This window comes from Mirounga leonina, unplaced genomic scaffold, assembly GCF_011800145.1.
Source record: "Mirounga leonina isolate KUSES-001 unplaced genomic scaffold, KU_Mleo_1.0 Mir_172, whole genome shotgun sequence".
Lineage (NCBI taxonomy): Eukaryota > Metazoa > Chordata > Mammalia > Carnivora > Phocidae > Mirounga > Mirounga leonina.
This window is the reverse complement of record NW_023270442.1, coordinates 16667228-16686145: the sequence shown is the minus strand read 5'-3', so window position 1 is coordinate 16686145 and position 18918 is coordinate 16667228. Positions and strand designations below refer to the sequence as shown.

Here is an 18918-nt window from a genome sequence, read left to right as displayed (position 1 = left end):
TTTCCTTTTCTGAAGAAAAAAAAAAAAAGGTTAATGTTGACTCATTTGGTGGAGATATAAGGCATTTTTCTGCCTATCCCCAAAGGGAAGTTTGCATTCTTTTAAATGAAACCATTTTAAAAGCAGAACTCAATCCTAAAATGATCCACGGTTCTCCGGACTTCTCAGAAGGTGTAGATTTATTTACTATAGTTAAAACATAATTAGTTCTCAGGGGATAGTGTATCTTTTAAACGGCTTTATTGCCACCATATTGGCTTTCTGAATAATCAGAAACTTCTGTTATGATTATGGTCTAGTGTTCGGACAGAAACGCACCGTAAGTAGAAACAAATGTCAGAAACTGCTAGTTGTCACTCGGAGTAAGGGACACCACATCAGAGGGGGAAGAAAGAATGTCCTGATAGGATAGTCCAAAGAAATGGAATCAAACAACATCTTAAATGAACTAACAGCTCAGGCGGGCACCCCAACCCCAATCTTCTTTGATTCAATGGTGTTTTCTTTGTCTCTTCTCCTTCGTTATCACCACAGAGGCTGGGAATGGGGTCAGTATCCCTTGAAACCCGGGAAATGGCCCTTTTTCTTCCCCACACACCCCCGCAGATGAGTGCGAACAGGTCCTCCTTTCGTCTGAGCCGTAGGCTCTGCTCTCGTGTCCCTGTTCTGGCTGACCAGTCTTTCCCACCGTTTGCAGGTTGATGTTTGAGATCCCGCAGGAAATGGGGTTAATAGCCATCGCAGTCCGCCAAACGCAGGGCAAAGGTCAGTCATCTTTTGTTATCGTTTCTGTTGTTCTGTTCTCTAAAATCTGTGACTCTTGTGGCCAGGTTGCCCATTGATTGTGTGTGCTGATCACGGAGAAGACTCCCGTTGGAATGCTTGTTTTCACACCCCCTAAAATGGAGGAAGAGGGAGGGAAATTGATCAGGAGACTGAGTCTTGGTAGAATTAAAGCTTTCTCTCGAGCGGAGATGGTTATTAATCACTGGACATTCGCTGGGGATGGTTTTAACATTCCGTCACCTACATCTTGTAAATCCTTTCTGACACATTCTAGGCATTGCAGTGTGTGAATCGTTACTGTGTTACAGACACATTTATTTGCCCGAAGGTTCTCGGGGACGTGCCTTCTGGGTCCCTGTTGAGTGTCCCGTGGAGAGCCCTTTCGTCTGCTAGCCCCCACCGCAGCCGCATCGGAAATTCCATGACCAGTGGTCAGTGCCCCTTCACAAAGTGACCACAGAGAAGCCAAGGGCTGATCCGAGCTTCCGCCACCTGCTGACCCCCAGACCCTCAGAAACGAGAGCCCGCATCCTCCCAGAATCCACTTGGGGTCCAACCGCAAGCAGACTCTGTGCTCAGTGGTCCCGCCGGAGGCACTCGGCCCCCGCCGGTGGCAGGCCAACCCAAACGTGCTTTTCGCTCTCAGAGGCTCTTATGCCTTTCTCAGAAGGAGCAACGAAATAAGAAATCCACTGTTTTCCACTTCTTTCCTTTGAACACGTCTTTTGAACATAACTCAAAGAGAAAATTCATTTTACCCAGACCTGGGGGGGGGGGGGCTCAATTCGGTGGTTAAAAAAAAAAAAAACACAGAAGAACTTGGATTATACCTCTCATTTTTGGATTATACCTCTCATTTTGAGCATTTTATTTTCTTGACTTCTATTTTAGGAAAAATAACCCCGAGAGTTAATATCAGGGATTACTTTTTAAAGTCTGCTTCCTTTTCCCCCCCCGTATAACAGTGAGATATAGTTCACAGACCATACAGTACCCCCAATTAAAGTATACAATTCTGGGGTTTTTAATATATTCACAGGGTTGTGGGACCATCACCACAATACGGGTCACTTCTACACTGTCGTGTCCAGGACCTCTCCTGGACCAGGACAGACCCGGCCCGGTTTCCCCACTGTCTCTGTTTTTGCCGGCATTACCAGATGGTGACAATTAAGCTGACAGTCATGTTCAGACCCTGTAGGACTTTGAATCATCAAAGCATAAATGATCTGCTCACTGAGGCAGAACATTCAGCTACTTATCAGAAACTTGTTCAGCAACACAGTGCCAGACTTTAAAATGCTTCTCTGTTCTTGAGTTAACCCCAGAACCTCCAAGCATCTTCATCAGTGCAGGTTGATTGCACGTGGGGCTCTGAGTCCTGGGCCCATTTTTGGGTGCTGCATGCATCTGACTGTTCACGTGGCAGGGTGGCCACTTTCCTGATGGGGCCCTCTGTGTTCCAGGGCGGGGAGTGAACGCTTGGCTGAGCCCCATGGGATGCGCTGTGTCCACCCTGCTCATCTCCATCCCACTGAGATCCCAGCTGGGACAGAGGATCCCATTCGTCCAGCATTTGATGTCCCTGGCCGTGGTGGAGGCGGTGAGGTCCATCGCTGGGTACCAGGTATGTGCGATTTGCCCATCCGACAAACCCCACCCTGGGTGCGGATCTCAGTTGAGGTTGGTGTGTGGATGCATCTGAATGACCGCTGCGTGTAGAGTTTCAGGCTGCTCTTTGCAAAGTGGGCAGCAGAGTGCTCCTGGAGTTTTAAAAGCACTGTCAGCTCATAGCGTGGCTCCGGGGTCGCCGGGATGGGTTTATTTCCCAGAATTGCCTTTCTGTGCTGTTGCCAGATTACTCCAGCCTCTCCTTTCCCCCCCACCTTTAACTGAAGCACGCTGGACTGACATACCACACTGTTGCGTTTTCTGGTGAAAAGGCTTATTGTATGGACCTAAACAACCTTCTCATTCCCTATCTTCACTTAGCACGGTCCCTGCTTAGCAGAACGAGCCTTGCTGTGGCTGCCCAGGGTCAGCGTGCAGGCTCGTTTGGGGTGTCTGCTCCCCACTGTGGGGACAGAGGTGGCTGCTTCATCATTACCATCGGATGCTTCCGTGTCAGTTAGTAGGGAGACAAGAGGGTGATTAATGCAGTTTTCCTGGACGAATTCCATGCATGGGTTCCTCCCCGGCCTCCCTCCTACCTACATTTCTTCTGTCAGGCCGAACACAATTATAGTATTAATTCATGAAGTGAGAGGCTAAGATCATGACTTTCAAAGGGGCCTGTCCTCGTGTTTAACAGGGAAGCAGTCCTCCCCTCCAATGTGGTCGTGTCCTCGCGGTCACCGTGTGTAGGACTGGGGTATGTGTTTCCCACATCACATCAAGTCCCTGGCACGCACACTGAAAGGTGACGTTTATGACCAGCGTTCAGCATCCTTGCGCTCTGTATCCCAAGGGCCTGGGCTCATCCGACTGTCACACATCTTCGCAGGTCAGCTTGCAGCCCCTGAACTAGACATTTTGCCTCATGGAGGGCAGTTGAGAAGATAAAGTTCTGTCGTGGGGGGAAATATTTTTAGCCCTAGCGGCAGGTTTGTTAGTCTTAGGAAAATAATTTAAAATTTACATCAGGATGGCTGGGTGGCTCAGCCAGTTCAGTGTCTGCCTTTTAAAAAAAATTAAAATTTACATCAAATGCCCTCCTTAATGCCCATCACCCAATTACCCCATCCCCCTGCCAACCCCCCCTCCAGCTACCCTCAAGCACTGGGTGTTATATGCAACCGATGGATCACTAAATTCTACTCCTGAAACTAAGAATCTACTATATGTTAACTAAATTGAATTTAAATTTTTTAAAAAAGAACAATGCTAAGAAAAACATGCAAAAAATAGTATTAGTCAATTTCATGCAAACTATTATAAAACATTATTACCTTCTAAAAGAAGGAGGAACAATATTAAGAAAAACATGCAAAAAATAGTATTAATCATTTCATGCAAACTCTTATAAAGCATTATTATCTTCTTTAAAAAAAATAAAATGATGGGACAGGGTGGGTTGGTGTAACTGGGTGATAGACATTAAGGAGGGCACGCAATGTGGTGAGCACAGGGTGTTATATAAGACTGATGAATCACTGAACTCGACCTCTGAAAATAATAATACACTGTATGTTAATTAATTGAATTTAAATTTAAAAAAGGAAATTAAGAAATGGTAGAAACAAGTAAAAAATAAAATAAATAAAATTTAAAATTTAAATTAATCTGTTTAGCTTTTTCTTGGCTTTGATTGTGACCTTGTAGCCTCGCTTGTTAACTGAGCGAGCATTCTCTGAGTGCCTGCTAGCCAGGAGGCCGTGCCAGGCACTGCGGGCAGCAGGATGTGAGGTGGGAAGCTCGCCCTGGAGCCGGGGCGGGGGGGCGGGGGGGTGCCGCACCTGATGGGCGTGTGTCCCTCCTTATCCTTAAGGAGCTCCCACCCAAGTTCCTGTCCTGTTTCTGCAATCGTGCAGCTCAGTCACACCTGTGTGATGTGACTTTGGCTTGGGGTTGGGCTTATTCTTGTTTTATTTTTAGTTTTACTGAGATAGAATTGACGGACCCCACTGTGTAAGTTTGAGGTGTGCAGCATGAGGACTTGGCATACATATATTGTGAACTGATTACCACAGTAAGTTAACCTCCTTCACCTCCTAGAGTCACCAGAAAACATTTTTCCCCTTGTGATGAGAACCTTTAAGATTTACTTTCTTAGGGGCGCCTGGGTGGCTCAGTTGGGTGGGCGACTGCCTTAAGCTCAGGGTCATGATCCTGGAGTCCCAGGATCAAGTTCTGCATTGGGCTCCCTGCTCAGCGGGGAGTCTGCTTCTCCCTCTGACCCAACCCCCTCTCATGCGCGCGCTCTCTCTCTCTCTCTCAAACAAATAAATAAATACAATCTTCAAAAAAAAAAAAGATACAGAGACAACGCCATAAAAAAATTTAAAAAAAAAAAAGGTTTACTTTCTTAGTGTTTTTTAAAATTTTTTATTTAAATTCAACTTAATGAACATATTGTGTATTATTAGCTTCAGAGGTAGAATTTAGTGATTCATCAGTTGCCTACAATACCCAGTGCTCATTCCATCACGTGCCCTTCTTAATGCCCATCCCCCAGTTGCCCCCTTCCCCTTAGTGTTTCTTTTAAACAGCATAGCTCCAGGATGGTTGGAATAGGCCCCAGTTGCATAGAGTTTGCCTTTCTCGCATCCTTGGCCAGATGTCCCTGTCAGCACACAGATCGTGCCCATCTCCCTGGACCAGAGGCGGTGTCCCAGGAATGCCCGCTATTCCTTCCAGAACCCTCGTTGCATTGCCTGCTGCCGTCCATCCCACTGTTCCTTCTGTCTCAGAGGTCCCTGCTGGGCGCCTGGAGCCCTCCACCCCCACATTCCTGCTTCTGCTCTCCTCCCCGCACCTGTAAGTTCTGTTTGCCCTGGGAGGCCCAGCTCCAGTGCCATCCCCAGAAACTTGTAGCTACAAACTCCCTCCTCTAACCTTTTGGCATTTTGAAGTTCTGAGCCGCTTTCATGGTTTCTCCCATGGGTCGCTTGGAAGCAGGGTTATTTGTCGTCCTGTACTATCTCCTATAAAGCAACCAGCTCCTTGAATGCACGGTTAGTTTTATGTTGGCCCCAAAGGGCCTAACCTGGTGCTTTATACCTGGGAGGCCTGCCGCCGCAGCTGTTTGAATAAATCATTGAGATGGTGAGAAAGAAGCATGCAGCCTTTCTCTTCGTCTTGAAATAGAGGTCATTGTTTACCTGCACGAGAACACACGATTTCCTAAGCTGCAGCATTAACTAACTAGGTCTGAAAATGTGAAGTAAAACAAGGGCCCAGGGGCAAGGCCGGTGCAGAGGAAAGCGGCCACCCACATGCTGGGGGAGTAGTTTCCAGGCTTGGGCAGGGACTGTGCTGGGCACAAGGGGACCTGGGAGGAGGGCAAGAGAGGACAAACAAGGGGACCTGGGAGAGTGACCAGAAATGTCTCCCGTATTGCCCAGTGTCCCCTGGGACAAGGTGGTAGAATGCCTCCTTGCTCTGGCCCCCATTGAGATCCCTGTTCTACAACAGAAAAAAATACGAAGCTCCCTCTCAGTTAGCAGTCAGGGCGCACACGCGCATCTTATTTATGCTTTTGTTCTTTGGTGCTTCTGCGTTTCTTCCCCTCACCATCGAGCGCCACATGCTAGGGCAGACGAGCTTCTGAAGAACAGAAACGCATTCTAACTGGCCACCATACAAAGAAGGCTTTGTCGGAGGGAAAGGAAGGGAATTCTTGGAAGCAGTAGGCTGCATAGCATAGTGTTAAGCACCCAGGGGCCTTATGTCAGAAAGCCCCGGGTTCGAATCCCAGCTCTGCCGCTTCCGAGTATAACCTCAAGCAAGCCAGGCCATCTCTCTCGGCTTCAGTTTCTTCCTTGTTAAACAGAGGTGAATCTAGTACCCCCACGTGGGTTTGGTGTAAGTAACACACAGACCAGTGCTGAGATGGGGCTCGGGGCCGGGCGGGCCCTCAGCGACGGAAGAGCCAGCCCTGTGGGATCAGAGGCCATCTGCTCCGCTGCAGCCTTTTGGTTTATTCTGCTGAGTGTCTTTCTTCCAGATTCTCTTCCTCTACCCACACATGGCACGACCTGGCTGCCAGCCCCAGGCCCCGGAGGCTGGGCAGTTCCAGCACCCACTGAGTCTCACCCAGTCTCTGTGTCCCTGCTTAAGAATCACAGCAAGAGTTGGGGGTCTGGGAGGACCAGCTCAAGGCAGTGTCCGCCCTTGGACCATTCCACTGTGACCGTGACCGGGGGCCCCAGGCCGGGCTGCCCACGGTTTGCTTCTGGATGGAGAGGCAGTGAGCCGCTGAACAAATCTGTTTCTATTACCAGTTGACTGTTAGCAATTCTTTGAGGCCTTCGGTGATAATCCAGTGAACCGGGTTCCTTCTCTGTATCTCTCTAGGATTCTACTTGAGACAATTCTACCCACCTTTTGTGACAGTGGTTAATTTGGGGCATCTTTCTCTCTTGAGCATGAGCTCCTTAAGGAAAAAGAACCCTGAGCATATTTTGGTCTCCCTGCCTCCCCCCCAACCCGCACACGGTAGGTACTCAGTGGGGGTGGCCATTGACACATTGAAGGTTTGGTTCCAGATCACCACAATAAAGTGAGTCAAAGGAGTTTTTGGTTTCCTGGTGCATATAAAAGTCATGTTTACACTACACTGTGGTCTATTAAGTGTGCAATAGCATTGTGTCTAAAAAAAACAATGTACATACCTTGATTAAAAGATACTTTATTGCCCAAAAATGCTAACCATCATTGGAGCCTTCAGCGAGTCATAATCACTGATCACAAATCACCATAACAAAGACTGGAAAAGTTTGAAATGTGACAGTTAACAAAACGTGACACAGAGGCCCAAAGGGAGCAAATACCATTGGACAAATGGCACCGATAGACTTGCTCAACTCAGGGTTGCCACCAACCTTCAATTTGTAAGAAACACAGTGCCCATGAAGCACAATAAAGCAAAGCACAAGAAAACGACTATGCCCGGCCTGGGATAATGAAGGGGTGTGGAGAGAATCCAGGATTTACACCAGATACGTTCTGTAGGTCTCTCTCCTGGCCCCAACGTGGTCCTTGACCACTGGATTGTCCCAAAGAAGGGATTAACCCTCAGAACAAGAAGCGAGGATGAGATCCCACGTTCCATTAGATTTGAGAGTATCTGGCTCATCTTCCTTTTAGCTGAATGACCTTTCCCGGCCCCTTTGTGTCCCGTGATTGCTTGATTAATGTGCAGATTTTCCTTTAGGATATCAACCTACGAGTGAAGTGGCCCAATGATATTTATTACAGTGACCTCATGAAGCTTGGTGGAGTTCTGGTTAACTCGACGCTTTTGGGAGAAACATTTTATATACTCATTGGTGAGTTCTGAAAGCCTTTCCTCCACATTTTTAGATGAATAAAAACGAAAATAAAAATGGTTTTTACATGGCTACCTTGAGGAGAGTGGATTATCATATGGGATTACTTTTTCTCTGAGCCTTGAGTTACAGAGCACAATATGTATGCAAAGCAGGCCGGACTGGTTGAAAGCCCCTTGCAGAGGTTTAGCGTTCCTGTCTCTGGCCATGGAAACCACCGAATCGGTACCACATCAAACAGGTTTTTTATTGCACCTCTCCACATACTGGCTTCTTGTTGAATCAGAAATGGTGAAAATAAACATTTAATATGCCATTTTGTAATAAGGAAAGAAAGCTAATTGCAAGGATGGGGTTCCTGGTGCTCCTGCATTCTTAATTGGACCTTTCCAGGCCATGAAAAAGTTATGTGAGGTTTTTTTGTTTTTTGACCTTCAGAAGAAGCTCCAGGCTGGTCAAGGTGGGGTGCAGAATCCCATTTCCCCTCAGCACATCCGTATCAGGCAAGGAGACGGATTCAGAAACCATTTCAGAAGTTCTCAGGCTCCTGCTCATCTGAGCATCCGCTTCTCCCTAAGGCTCAGGAGAACTGAAGGTTCAGAAATGAGTAATGGGCAGAAAATATGTGATGATATGTCTGTGGGAAGGACCAGCCCAAAAGTGCAAAGCTTAAGTTTCCAGCTCTGCCACCAATGGGCAGTATTATTCTGAGTGAACTGCTTCGTAGCCTCCAAGCTCTCCTCATTTTTAAATGTGTTCACTAGGCTAGATGCACATATCCCGAAGTAGGGCCCAGAGATGTCAAGGAGGTCCAGGGATGGCTTCTGTCAGTATGGGGGAAGGAAACGTGGTCCTGTAGGTAGAATTCATGGCTTTTATTAAGTTCTTAAGGCCATAGGAGGTGATGGGGGGAGTGGGGGTGTCTTTGGGGAAAGAGTCAGGGTCCCCAACAGGGGTGCTCTCTGGTCCTTGGAAAGACATGGCCTGAGTTGGCAGTAGTCAGTGCTGCTGTTTCCCCAGGACTTTGAATTTTCTGAATATATGGGAGATTGTTCAGCACCATATGCACTTAATTGAATGCCTTACGCTCCATGCTGTGTGTGTTGTTGAATGAACAAATGGACAACTGCTGATTCGTCCCTGTTGCTGTGGTTACTTGGTCTTTTTTTCCAGATGTAATTTACATTGCTTAGTATTTTAATAGCCAGTATATTAAAAAAAAAAAAAATCTGAGGCCTATCAATCCTTCCCTTCACACTGAGAATGGCTTGGAACATTGACCAAAGAATACTGTTCTTGTAAATGTCATCATTCTATTTGGAGGCGAGTACTTGGAGAAGTTTTTTCCTCGGAGGCACTGAAAACAAGAGCGTCTCACTGCTTAGTTCTTGCAGTATTTCATTTCTTATTGAAGACCTCTTTGAGGTTGATTCAGGGCCCTGTTGAAAACTGAGGTTTGGCTTCTCGAAGGCTCTAGCTCTCTGGGAGAGGGTTGGTGGTATTAAGTAACGGCAGAGACAAGCCTGTTCAGACCCCACTGCTGGTACCTCCCGTTCCTGAAGCCCTGGGTTAGGAGCCTATAAAAGAGCCACTGAACACAGGTTGGCCCCTTGCCAGCAGCGTAACCCTAGCACCAAAGACTTCCAAGGATAACGTATTAAAAAGATGTGTTCTAGGGTTATGCCATGACTAAGGTTTGAAATCTCTGAATCTAGAGTTTACTCCTTAAGACCTGAGTGAAATTCTGTATTTTCAGGCATGTGTTTTTGTTATTCAAGTCGGAAAAGAAACAAGAGATTGTACTTTATATTGGGCTCAGTGCAGAGCTAGAGTTCTTGGCGAGACCACATGAAGTATTGTTTCAGAGGCCACTGCAAGGAGCTTTGCCCCATTCAGAGCTTCTGTTTCATTGAATCGAATCTGGCTGGTTTTTTCCCCCCAACCCATCCGCAGCAAGGTTGGGGTGGACAAGGATAATCCTCGAACAAGGATGATAAAGGAATGATGAAAAGGAAGATGGTCCCAAAGACATAAGTCATTCATTTTTTTTTTTATTTAAGATTTATTTATTTATTTGAGAGAACGCTTGGGGCATAGGGAGAAGGAGAAAGAATGTTAAGCAGACACTGAGGGGCTCAATCTCACGACCCCGAGATCACGACCTGAGCTGAAACCAAGAGTCGGACGCTCAACCGACTGCACCACCCAGGCGCCCCGATAAGTCATTCTTTAAGTGGCCAGACATGATAAATTTGAAATGAGGGAAAGGAAGCAGGGAGTCGGGGATAAAGGCTGTAACTCCTTCCAGGTGCTTGGGAGGAGCGTGCCATGCCATCAATAGGTTGAGCCGCTCATGTTTTTCAACTGTTTTTGTGCAGGCTGCGGATTTAACGTGAGTAACAGTAACCCTACCATCTGCATCAATGATCTCATCACAGAATACAATAAACAGCACAGGGCAGAGCTGAAGCCCTTAAGAACCGACAGTCTCATTGCCAGAACTGTGACCATGCTGGAGAAACTGATCGACACATTTCAGGACAAAGGACCCAATGGCGTTCTTCCTCTTTATTATAAGTACTGGGTACACAGGTCAGTGCTGGCCTGTCTTCATTCTTTTAACGTGTCTTTAAGTGAGTAGTTCAGTATCTTAAAACAAGAAACTAAGCACAGGTCTAGGTGATTTTTTTTTTTTTTAAGATTTATGTATTTTAGAGAGAGTGTGCAAGCAGGGGAAGGCACAGAGGGAGAGAGAGTCTCAAGCAGACTCCACACTGAGCACAGAGCTCAGCGCGGGGCTCGATCCCACGACCCCAACGTCAGGACCTGAGCTGACACCAAGAGTCGGATGCTTAACCGACTGTACCACTCAGGTGCCCCTAGATAATTATTTTTTACCTTTCTGATGGAGAAAACTGGTGTCCACCACGTTGAGCGAGTTACCATCAGCAATCCCAGGATGAACCAGCATCCCGTGCCTGCTGGTGGGATGCTGTGGGAAAGGACACAACCTCACCCGAGAGTTTTCCACGTGTCTGGTTTAAGTGGAGCCTAACTCGAGGAAACAGACACATGTTAAATTGTAGAACATTCTAGATAACAACAGTTTTCAAAGTGAGATCCCCAGGGGGCGCGGGAGCACCCTCACCTGGGAACATGTTAGAAATGCACATTCTCAGGTTCCACCCTGGGCCTCCTAAATCAGAAACTCGGGCTGGCTGATCATTCGTGTTTTAACACGTGCTCTAGGGGCTCCTCGTGCACCCAGAGCTTGAGAAGCACTCTGGTGAATACCAGCAGGCCTCTAATGCATCAGAAATGTCCATGTCTTCACACACAAAAAATAAAAAGAAGATTGGAGATTTGTTAGAGATTAAAGAGGCATGACAACCAAAAGCAAAATGTGATTCATAATTAGATCCTGGATGGGAGGAAATTGCCACAAACGATATTAATGGGACAATGGGGGAAATTTAAACATGAACTCTATACTAGATGTTATTATATGGAGATTAGATTTCTTGAGGGTGATAATGGTATTCTGGTTTTGTGGGAGATTGTTCTTAGGAGGGACATGCTGAAATATTTAAGTATAAAGTGTTATGATGCCTGCAACTTATTTTTAAATGTCAGCAAAAAAGCATGTGTGTGTGCATGAAGAGGGGAAGCGAATATGGAAAATGTTATCAGTTGGTGTGAATATAAGTGAAGGGGGATTCTGGGAGTCATTGGCCTATTTCTTCAACTCTTCTGTAGGTTTTAAATTCTTCCAAATAAAAATGAGTGGCGGCTGGGGGGGGGTTGACCTATATTTTAAAAACTTTAACAAGGATGTAACTCAACAGGTACATTTGGAGAACATTAAAAGAAGCAGTGTTAGAGTGAGTTTAACTTGCCGTTGATGGTACCCCAGCTTCGTTTTAGAAAATGGGCTTTCCAACTCAGCTTCTTTTTCCCCAATCTCAGCCCAAACCCCTAGAATTGCACAGTGGTTCTTAAAAGTGCTGGAGGGCGAGGAAGTGGGGCAAATCATCATCCAGATGATTGGAATTAGGAGAAAGGCCACCCTCCCTATTGGAATTCCCATCACCCTGATTCTTCTAATAGTTATCAAAACAGTTCATGTGGGACCAGTGAAAGTCGGAGCATTTTATCTCGCCCACCCCCTTCCTGTAGCGCCCCCCATCCCTCTGCCGGAGGGGTGAGTACTTAGCAACCTGTCTCTAGACGCTGCATTACCTTTCCCACTGACGCTCTGCTGTTCTTCACATACAGTGGCCAGCGGGTCCGCCTGGGAGACCTCGAGGGGCCAGAGGTGTGGATAGTCGGCCTGGATGACTCCGGGTTCCTTCAGGTCCAGGAGGAGGACGGTGAGGTGGTGACCGTGCATCCCGACGGCAATTCCTTCGACATGCTCAGAAACCTGATCATCCCCAGACAGCAGTAGCCGGGCCTGGGGCCTGCCTGGGGCCAACGGGTAGTGGGAGGGCAGGCAGAGCCACCCCAGCGAGCATTCCGGTTAATTCCTGCCACCTTTCCTAGCCTGATGATCTGGAAGACGGATTTAGAGTTGTAGGTGAACGTGGCCTCCCTCCAATTAACCTGCTCAATTCCTTAATGTTGTTCTGTCTGTTGCCATTTTACTTGGCGTTCGCGAATGTTCTGGGGCAGAGGGATGACAAGCAGAAGATTTAGCTCAGGTGAAGCACCACCACACGTGTGAAATCCTTCTCCCCTCTTGGGCTTGGATGTGTGTTTATTGGCCACCCCCCCAAAAAAAGTTTTTTTTTTTTAAAGATTTTATTTATTTATTTGACAGAGAGAGGTAGCGAGAGCAGGAACACAAGCAGGGGGAATGGGAGAGGGAGAAGCAGGCTTCTTGCTGAGCAGGGAGCCCGATGTGGGACTCGATCCCAGGACCCTGGGATCATGACCTGAGCCGAAGGCAGACGCTTAACGACTGAGCCACCCAGGCGCCCCCCAAAAAGTTTTTATTTGGAAAACAGCAACGGAATAATTCAGATGTTTCCCCAGTAGTGGAGACCTTCACTCCCAGACTATTAGAAAACAAATCAAAAAAAGCTTCCAGGTCCAGGCCAGCGATGAGGTAGAGGTTTGGTAACACTGTTTATGTGCATCCAGGGAGGCGTTTTCCTCGAGGAACATACGTTGGCACTTGGTCGTTGTTTTATTTTTTTGTTAATAAGAGAACAGATGGTAGACTTCTGAGCGTTACCTCTGGGCCCGGTGGTTTGTGGTCCCGCAACAGGGCCTGAGTAGCTGCTGAGATGGGGGTCACTGGTGTGGTTGCAGTGACCCTGGTAGAGGAAGTCGGTTACTTACTTCGACAGTAATTGTATGAGCTCTTTTTCATAAGTTGGAATATACTGCAGACTCTGAAGGGATGGGCCCAAGTTCAAGATCCTTAATGCGTTGATGAGGCCTCGTGTGCGTGTGGGGGTTGATGATTGGGCCCTAAGAGCTGGAGACAAGGACTCACTCATACCACACACCAGGGAGGATTTGGAACCTTTAAGCCTGTTGTAGGCTCACTTTGAAAGCTGGAGCATTCCTGAAAGACCGTTTGGTGCACAGAATGTAGAAGTACGTGGCATTTTATCCGTAACTCATAATTTTTTGCCCCCCTTTCCCTAAATTGCCAAGAAACAAAATGCAACTGATACCGAACACCATCATTTAAGAGGGAGGGGTGTGTGTGTGTGTGTGTGTGTGTGTGTGTGTGTGAGAAGCTTTCAAAGAAGATGTTCAAGATCTGATGCCCTAAAAGTCTCCGTGGAAGAACAAAAGAAAGGAAACCTTTTGATATGCATTTGCGATTTCCAGATGCACTCCATGCTTTTTCCATGTCACTCCTATCTCTGCTGAACTTGTGAATCACACATTACTTTTCTCCCTTAAAAGGCCAATTTTTTGTCCACTTTTCTCTCTTCCTGCCAGTCCCAACTGAAATTAGTGGAAGGAAAACTTGATGGAGCCCTCAGGTTTGAACAGAATCCCCTTATTGTATACTAGCATGAGCTCTACCCAGCTTTACCCAGTCAGGCTAATTCCAGAAACTTGTGGTTTTCAGTATAAAATCTGCCTACCTTTAGCCAGGCGCAGGCAGCCCATAGGAAGGGGAAAAAAAATAGCATGTTTAGTTAAGTACACCCACCCAATATGTGTTTTTTGGAAATGTAACTTTAAAAGAACTTCAGAAGTAATTTTTGCAAATAAGGCTTCCATTAGAATCATTTTTCTCAAAAAAAAAAAAAAAATTGCTCCGTCCTAAGTGTCCAAGTCTTCTTTTGGAACGAGTGACACATTTCAGTAAAAGCCCACAGCACCCCAAAATCACCAAATGGACTCACCCCTTGAGAGGGCATCTGCAAAATATCAAGAGGAAAGATGTCCAGGCTAATGTTGCAAGTTTCATTTCTCCAACTTTGTAATACAAGGCAAGTCATCTCTCAGAGCTGCCATTGTTACTGTTTGAATTTCTTTGGGGGGTTCTTTAATGAAAAACACGCTATGCTTTGTTTTAAGCTGAAGTCTCATTCTAGACAGTTCTGCTTTGGGGGAAAAAATGTTATCATTTAATTTCCTTTCTGTAAATTAAAACTAATGATGTGTGGCCGTGTCAGGGCAGATGGAGATGTTCCGGGCATACCACTTGATCTCTGTGCTTTCAAGACTGTTTCTTACTTGTGCCGCCCCGCAGTTGTCTTGAGGGAGACAAAATAGACTTGAAGCAGATGCTACGTTTTCCGTAAACACGATCTTGCCTCGTATGAACCAAAGACTTTTGAAATTCTGCTTCATATAGAACAGCTGAATAAAACATCTTCCTTAGAGCTATTCACGTTAGGGACATCATCTACTTGCTACACCACCCTCATGGACTGGGGGTCTTCATGCACCTGGCCATCTCTGATCTCAAGGAGCTTTAAAGTCTTAACAGAAATGTTGCATTTTCTTCATAGTCTTTAAAACGTGGCAGCTGAACTCAGGATTGGCATGTGCTTCCAGGGCACTGGATTTGCTCGCAAGTTTAGGGGCTGCGCCTGGAGCATCTACCTGGTTATGTAAAAAAAAAAAAAAAAAAAAAAAAGGCAAGACCCCCCCCCTTCCTGGCTGGCCGCAGATTTCAGGGGAAGGGGAAGCCGTGGGAAAGCGCCCCCTGAATGTGCATAAGGAAGTTTTCCCTCGAACACATTTTGTTTTCCAGAAGGCCTTCCCGTGTCCCCTGCCAAAGCAGTGCCCCTTGACCCTGGGCAAAGTTGAAGGATTTTGTGTCCGGTCCAAAATAGTAGGTGGGGTTCACTCCTGCAGGCTTTGCCCGGTGTGGGAACAAGTGGGCCGATGGGGGGCGGGGCGTGCCGGCCAAGGTGGGGGGAGCATGCAGCCTCCAGTCCCCGGGCCCCGCACATACACCCGTGGGGGTGGCCTATGTAGTTGCCCCTGCCCTCGAGCCTGGGAACCAGGAAAGAAGCCAGCCTCATCCAGGGGCTTCAGAATGCAGCAGGGAGACATTTTTGGCTTGCATTCCGGAAGATCTGTTTGCTCTTACCAGGCAGAACACGGAGAATCCTTATTCCTGGGTTATGACTATGCACATCTGAAATTTTAAAAAGTGTAAGCCTCTGCATTTGTACCTTTTCGAAGAATCGTCTCAGAAAAGTGATTACTTTAAACCAATGCCTATAAGAAGCAAGTCTACCAAAATAAACATCAAGATTTTCTGTAGAGTTTGTGCTCATTGTTATTTTGACCGTAAGTTTTATTTTTAAAAATAGGCATCTACTCTTGGTTATAGTATCTTTATTCATATTTAAACATTTTTACAAAATAAATAGTTTTACATAGTAAGGAATACGTATGTATTTCTAAGTATTGAGAAGTCGGGTGCTTTTTTTGTTGTTTTTGATTTGTTTTTGACAAATGTGTTGTGTCATACAAAAGAGAAATTTACTTACTCCAGAGAATGAAAGTTAGCAAAACCCAAAGTAAAAAAACCCTTTTAACTGAGGTGAGAAATAAATTTAATATAACCATTTAATATAAATTTTAAATTGAAAAATAAATTTAATATAACAAACTTACTATAAGAACAGATTATGTTCTTGTAGAGCTGTTCTTACTCTTCTGTAAGAACTGCTTGACTTTTGAGTTTTTTCCCCCAAGATTTTAACCTTATATATCATACTTAAGTTAGGAACAGCTTGAATAATGCCTCTTTGATAACCCAAGGGCTACAATTCACTAAGATTTTAAACTACTGTAGTTTTCTGGCATTTATTTGAAAATGTTTTTTTTATCCCATTTTATCTGTAGCAGCCCCCACAGTCTACCTTAACTGTCTTACAGTTACAACAAAATTACAACTTCGGGTAGACTTTGTATAGGATTTATTGACTGTATAAACCTCTCCCGCCCTTAGGGTCCAAGGGGGAAGGCTTGGCCATAGGACTTTAAAAAGGACAATGGGGTGGGGGGTGAGGGGTGCAAAATACCCAGCTCTTGTAGATTTCCTCAGAACAGCCTTCTTCACACCCTGTTCCCTTCTCTACAAAGGTATGAATGGAATGGCTTTTCTAGAAAGGGCTTCCATGAACATAAAGGAATTCCTTTCCCTGGGAGGCCCCTTGGAGGGCCCGGCCAGTCTTGAACTGGGTTTATTTCTCAAATCCTTTTGATCTGGCATTTTTGTCAACATGTTAGGACCCACTACAATTTTCTTTCTTTTCTTTTTTTCTTTCTTCCTTCCTTTCTTTCTTCTCTTTCTTTCTTCTTTCTTTCTTTTTTGTGAAAGAGAGTCATATTTATTAAAATGCTTCCTCTTCCCTGCCGGAGCCTCACAGAAGTCAAGAAATGATAGCCCCAGCTTAAATGTGCAGACTTTTAAAGGTGGAGGTAACAATATTAGGTTGCCATGGTAACTCCTGTTAACTTCGCACTGAGCTGCCGGCCGCCTGGAAGCCGGCTTGCATAGGAATCTTCCTTCGTGTTCTAGGCTATGAAAACCCCGATGTTTGTTTAGACAAGGAAGTTTTCCCTAGTACACATTTCATTTTTCAAGTTTCATTTTAAGACTATTTACGTTATCATTTGCAAACCTATAATGGTCTTATTTTTTCACGGTAACTTTTGATCTTAAACTGCTGGAGAGCCTTCGTGGTTTGTATTTACTAATGAACACAGACCCAGTGATTAATAACAAGGTAGACACAAACGCATTTTGTGGTACTTTATTGAAAAATGTCAGGTGATATCGCCTGCTCATCAAACCCGCTCCTTTCAGGAATCCTGGTTTAATGACGAGACTTGTAAGCATAAAAAAATAATACCCCAGGCTTATTTTTATTTTCTGTGTGCACAAAGAGCTGCTAATGAGGTATAGCTAAGTGCAGTATAGAGGTGTATGCGTTCGATTCTTAGGACAGTCCCTTTGCTGCGACACACATGTTCCTAAATTTGCAAATGTCACCCCCTACCATAAGGCTACTGATGATGCCCTGCTAAGAATGAGGCAGACCCTCAGTGTGACACTAGGTTGGCAAGCAATCACCTCACATTTTGCAAACCATCATATATAGGTGCCCCTTGATTCCAGAACGATGAATTGAAGACATTTGTGAAAAATCTTTCCACTCAGAAAGGCGCAGAGTTTCCTAAAAGAAAACCATTTTGGAAGCAGGGCAATGAGGGAGTGTTAGAGTGTGGAGCAAATTGAAACGCGGTGGTTATGCATCAGTCCATTTCAGAGCCATGGTAGGATTTTTAAATGGTGAGATCTTGAAGCAAAAATATAAAAGACAAAAATGAAAGGAAGTTTATTTTTAAAACACTGCTGGTGCTTTATAAAAGGATTTCTGTTCACCTGTCACATACAGGACATGTTCATAGGGTTTTCTTGCTATGCAGGAAATGCTGAAGAAAATGTATACACCATTTTTATACCATCCCTCTAGCGAGTTTTCTTCCACGAGGGCGCAGTCCATTGACAATTTTCCATATTGCACATGCAATTTAACTAACTTTATTAGCATTACTTGTAGCAAACGCGAGCCTGGGGAATTACAGGTCTGTGTGGGCCGGAGGGATGTTGCTTGCGAATCAAACCCGACAGGGGTAGCCAGTCGCCTTGGGCACCTCATCACCATCCACATGTCATTCTCAGAAAACATCTGGCTCTCTGTATTTCTGCATTTCATGCCTATCCCATATATTCGGAAGATGCTATTCTTGGTGCTATCAGGAGTTCACAGGGGTTAGGAGGAAGTAAAAGCTCATGAAGGTGCTTTTGAGGCGCATCCATGTTCAGTCGCTCCCTTGGTCTCGGCTTGCGGATGTTTGCCCTGAAAAAAGGCTTAAATTAAAACGACAACAACTTTTCATGAGACTCGTGAACGCCTTGTGAAGTCAGAGCTGTCGATGGTGGGGCTTCGATCATCACAGCCTGCCTTAAGCCTCTAGGGCGCCCCGAAGTCAGGAGGCGTCCTCCTTCCAGGTGCGCCGCGGCCCGGCGTGTCTGACTGTATCAGGCGGGGCTCTCCCCTCTACAGGGGCGGCTCTCGCCGGGGTGGAAGCTCCTGCAGTCCCCCGGTGGGACCGCCACTGCGCCTCGGGGACAGGGCGAGGCGCGCGAGCCTGAGGTCCAGGGGAGGAACCCAAGCCGGCCCCCAAGACGGGGCAGTTTGAGGTCGCACGTGGGACGCGGGCGGCGCTCAGCTCTGCCCCTCGGAACCCGGCTCTCGGAGAACAAGGGTCTGGGGGGCCTTTCTCCCCCCCCCCGCCACCCCAGCCTCGGGCCGCGCCGCAGTCCCCTGCCCCGGCCTTGGGGGGATCTACGTCAAAATCTAGACGGCGGCCGCGGCGTCCTATTAAAACAGTCGTCTCTGTATAAATTAATTTAAACCGTGCATGTACAGCTCGCCCCTCGTAACTCGGCTGCGCTCTGGAGAACGGGAGCCCGAGGCCTGGCCTGTGGCTTCTCCCTGCGGGCAGCCCTGCGCGACGTCACCTGCCGTTGGTGATGATGACCGAGGCGCCCAGGTAGTGCGGCAGCGGCGCGCCGGGCGGCGAGGCGGCGGCGGGGCCGGGGGGCCGGGGCCGCAGCGCGCCGGCCGCCGCCTCGGGGGCG

The 18918-nt window shown here is 46.6% G+C and overlaps 1 protein-coding gene across 2 annotated transcripts in view; it reads left to right on the top strand.

Annotated features, from left to right (window-relative positions):
• Positions 1–12614, top strand: part of HLCS (holocarboxylase synthetase) — a 227848-nt gene extending 215234 nt beyond the window's left edge. For both annotated transcript variants that reach the window (XM_035017671.1, XM_035017670.1), the window contains exons 7-11: positions 698–765; positions 2253–2413; positions 7661–7775; positions 10154–10367; positions 12051–12614. In XM_035017671.1, coding sequence (XP_034873562.1) covers positions 698–765; positions 2253–2413; positions 7661–7775; positions 10154–10367; positions 12051–12222 — 730 coding nt within the window. In that variant the 3' untranslated portion in view covers positions 12223–12614. The remainder of the gene's footprint in view (positions 1–697; positions 766–2252; positions 2414–7660; positions 7776–10153; positions 10368–12050) is intronic.
• Positions 12615–18918: the final 6304 nt, after the last annotated feature.